The following is a 3949-nucleotide window of genomic DNA, read 5'->3' as shown; positions in this document are numbered from 1 at the left end:
CGAGAAAGACAGGAAAAGACCCTACTGTTTTTTTTTGCCAGGATTATATATGACAACATTCTATCCGTTGGCATCCCAGTGAGAGCAGACATTGTACAGTAAGTGATGTTTTATTATGTTTGTCGGCAGTGAGTAGTAATCAGTGATGTTGCCGAGGGGAAAAGCGAATGTCGTGAATGAGCAAAATATGTTAATATTAAATGTTATTAAACATATATACTTAGTGTGTATATAAAACCTTAATTGGATGTTTTTTTAAGGGCTTTGTTGGCAGAATAGAGCGAGTCCACTAGGCTCCATTGTAAGCGGACTTTTGATGACATTTATTAGCTATTTAGAACGCATCGAAAAAAGAAATGTGTTCTGGTCTTACCTCAGGATTGTGAATGATAGGCAAAATTCCAAAAAAAGGGCAGATCCCCTTCAAGTGCACCTATTTAGACGAGGTGAGGAGTGCAATATGATCCTGACAACCGGACCAGTCGGAGAAAGCTGCAAGGTGGCTTTTTTTTTGTCCCAGAGAACACACGTCTGGGATGGACGCCGTTTGCGTAGAGAAACCACCACAGTGTTCCTCGCCAAGGATCCTGGTCCCTCGGAGTGGTCATGGCTGGCAGGTCCAGGTGTGTAGACTGGCAGGGTCGGTTAGGAAAGGTTCATGTTAAAATACCTCAAAGGTCCGAGCCAAGGTGCACACCGATGCTGGGAGAGCGCTGCGTGTGGTTGGGACCTGGACTTAAGTACCCCATCCCTTCCTCTTGAAGACTGCATGGATAGTGGCCGGATTCTGAGGCAGTGTGGTTACTGGGGGGCGGGGCGGGAGCGCCGGCGACCTGCTCAAAGGAGCGGGAGAATACGGCGCTGGCGGTGCGCGTCAGGTTGGTGAGCGCCCCCGCCTTGGGCACCGACTGGCTGGAGGTCAGCGTGAGGCGCTTGGCGGAGACCTCGGCGTGCTCGCTGGCCGCCCGGCCGCCGCCGGCGGGGGGGCCGGCCTCTTTGTCCTTGCTGCCGCGCCCGCCCAGACGACACTTCTTCATGGCCTTGGCGCCCAGGTTTAACGTGGTCACGCTGTTGCTGATGGTGATGGTGGGCGGGTTCACGTCGGGCCCCGCCCCGCCTGGCCACACCCCCTCGTCCGCCTCGGAAATATCCATCAGCTCGTCCGGGGAACCCAGATCCACTGCGTCTGTGGCGAGCCAAGCACTGGGGTTAACAACATGGACACGCAGAGAATGACTGCTGTCAATATTAATATCAGGGGTGTCGCTTTTTTTCACTTATCTGATATTAATCCGATACGATATCAACACAAACCATAGCACATACTTTTATTTTGTAGTGTGGAATGGTACAAAAGGCACAGAACAATGCCATGTAAAAAAACACTAACCTTATGAAAGACATAATTAACTAAATCAAGCAAGCACATGATGCATTAAGTTGAGTGATGCGGACACGCTTGTTACTGGATACCTTCTAATAGGCTTTGGAACTTCGTATCTATACGTAATATAAAACTAATTATTTGATACTTTTTTTACATTGACAAATGTCATGTTTTAGATTAAGCACACTTAGGTATGTTTAGCTGGTGTGCCAGAGTGGTTGTCTTATATTTGGGGTGCAGATTTTTACAGGCAAACCTAGCAGGTGGTGCAGGTCAGAGCTTTTCTTCCTGCCACTCACACACTGGCGGCAGAGTTTCCGGTGTCGAAGTAGCCGGTTTTCGGGAGATTATACAGCGTTGACCCGAAAAAAAGTCTGGTCGTCTTATATTTGGAGTGTAGATTTTTACACGCAAACCAAGCAGGTGCCGCAGGTCAGAGCTTTTCTTCCTGCCACTCACACACTGGCGGCAGAGTATCCGGTGTCGAAGTAGCCGGCTTTTGGGAGATTATACAGCGTTGACCCGAAAAAAAGGCTGGTCGTCTTATATTTGGGGTGTAGATTTTTACACGCAAACCTAGCAGGTGGCGCAGGTCAGAGCTTTTCTTCCTGCCACTCACACACTGGCGGCAGAGTGTCCGGTATCGAAGTAGCCGGTTTTCGGGAGATTATACAGCGTTGACCCGAAAAAAGGCTGGTCATCTTATATTTGGGGTGTAGATTTTTACACGCAAACATAGCAGGTGGCGCAGGTCAGAGCTTTTTTTCCTGCTACTCACACACTGGCGGAAGAGTGTCCGGTGTCGAAGTAGCCGGTTTTCAAGAGATTATACAGCGTTGACCCGAAAAAAAGGCTGGTCGTCTTATATTTGGGGTGTAGATTTTTACACGCAAACCTAGCAGGTGGTGCAGGTCAGAGCTTTTCTTCCTGCCAGTCCCCACACTGGCGGCAGAGTGTCCGGTGTCGAAGTAGCCGATTTTCGGGAGATTATACAGCGTTGACCCGAAAAAAAGGCTGGTCGTCTTATATTTGGGGTGTAGATTTTTACACGCAAACCTAGCAGGTGGCGCAGGTCAGAGCTTTTCTTCCTGCCACTCACACACTGGCGGCAGAGTGTCCGGTGTCGAAGTAGCCGGTTTTCGGGAGATTATACAGCGTTGACCCGAAAAAAGGCTGGTCGTCTTATATTTGGGGTGTAGATTTTTACACGCAAACCTAGCAGGTGGCGCAGGTCAGAGCTTTTCTTCCTGCCACTCACACACTGGCGGAAGAGTGTCCGGTGTCGAAGTAGCCGGTTTTCGGGAGATTATACAGCGTTGACCCGAAAAAAGGCTGGTCATCTTATATTTGGGGTGTAGATTTTTATACGCAAACCTAGCAGGTGGCGCAGGTCAGAGCTTTTCTTCCTGCCACTCACACACTGGCGGCAGAGTATCCGGTGTCGAAGTAGCCGGTTTTCAAGAGATTATACAGCGTTGACCCGAAAAAAGGCTGGTCGTCTTATATTTGGGGTGTAGATTTTTACACGCAAACCTAGCAGGTGGCGCAGGTCAGAGCTTTTCTTCCTGCCACTCACACACTGGCGGCAGAGTATCCGGTGTCGAAGTAGCCGGTTTTCGGGACACACAAAACACCCAAACTGTTTTTCCATTTACAGTAGTGTGGTGGGAGATTGTAACTGAGTGTGCAGCCCCAAACGTCTCTCCTCATTGAGCCAAATTGAACGCTGTCTCTGCATGATTCCTTGCTTCCTGTCTGTTTAATAGATGTCATCAGTGTTTGAACCTGACAATTCTGGCCACTGATTGGCTCAGCCTTAGCCAGCATTAAAAGAGTGTAAAGGGGATTGAAAGGTGTTATTTCATGTCTAGAGTACTATCATATTGTTGAAAAAATTATTTAGAAGGTAGTTAACAGGTTTTTTTTAATGCTAAAGCTATGAACATTTTCAATGTATAATTAATGAGTCCAACTTTATTTATTAAAGTCATATCTGGATGCAATAAAGGAGGGATTACTGTACTGTAGTTGTTTATCTAAGTAATTTAGATTAATATCAGATCAGGACACCCCTAATTAATATGTTAACGATCAAATATTTTGTGTTGATGGGCTGCATGACCAGGGAGTTGTACTGCAGTATTCCAGCAGGTGGCGCATGCGCATTCATCACCACAACTGGAGAAATGCTTTATGGCAGGGGTCTCAAACTCACAGCCTGCAGGAACATTGTTTGTAGGGGTTAAATTTAAGAGCTCACACACCCCAACTTGGCGTTAAATACACGGAGGCCACCTTAAACTGCAGTGTCAACAAACAAAAATGACAGCACAACAAACACACATAGGACTCTCACTATTATGTTAGATCCACTATGGACTGGACTCTCACTATTATGTTAGATCCACTATAGACTGGACTCTCACACTATTATGTTAGATCCACTATGGACTGGACTCTCACACTATTATGTTAGATCCACTATGGACTGGACTCTCACTATTATGTTAGATCCACTATGGACTGGACTCTCACTATTATGTTAGATCCACTATAGACTGG

The 3949-nt window shown here is 47.1% G+C and overlaps 1 protein-coding gene across 6 annotated transcripts in view; it reads right to left on the bottom strand.

Annotated features, from left to right (window-relative positions):
- hycc1 (hyccin PI4KA lipid kinase complex subunit 1) overlaps nt 1-3949 on the bottom strand; it is an 86424-nt gene continuing 82475 nt past the window's right edge. For 4 of the 6 annotated variants that reach the window (XM_062029469.1, XM_062029470.1, XM_062029468.1 and 1 more), the window contains one exon: nt 1-1186. In XM_062029469.1, coding sequence (XP_061885453.1) covers nt 672-1186 — 515 coding nt within the window. In that variant the 3' untranslated portion in view covers nt 1-671. The remainder of the gene's footprint in view (nt 1187-3949) is intronic. The other 2 variants (XM_062029472.1, XM_062029473.1) reach the window with 1 other exon arrangement.

Source organism: Entelurus aequoreus, linkage group LG20 (genome assembly GCF_033978785.1).
Source record: "Entelurus aequoreus isolate RoL-2023_Sb linkage group LG20, RoL_Eaeq_v1.1, whole genome shotgun sequence".
Taxonomy (NCBI): Eukaryota; Metazoa; Chordata; class Actinopteri; order Syngnathiformes; family Syngnathidae; genus Entelurus; species Entelurus aequoreus.
This window is presented reverse-complemented; position numbering and strand designations above follow the sequence as displayed.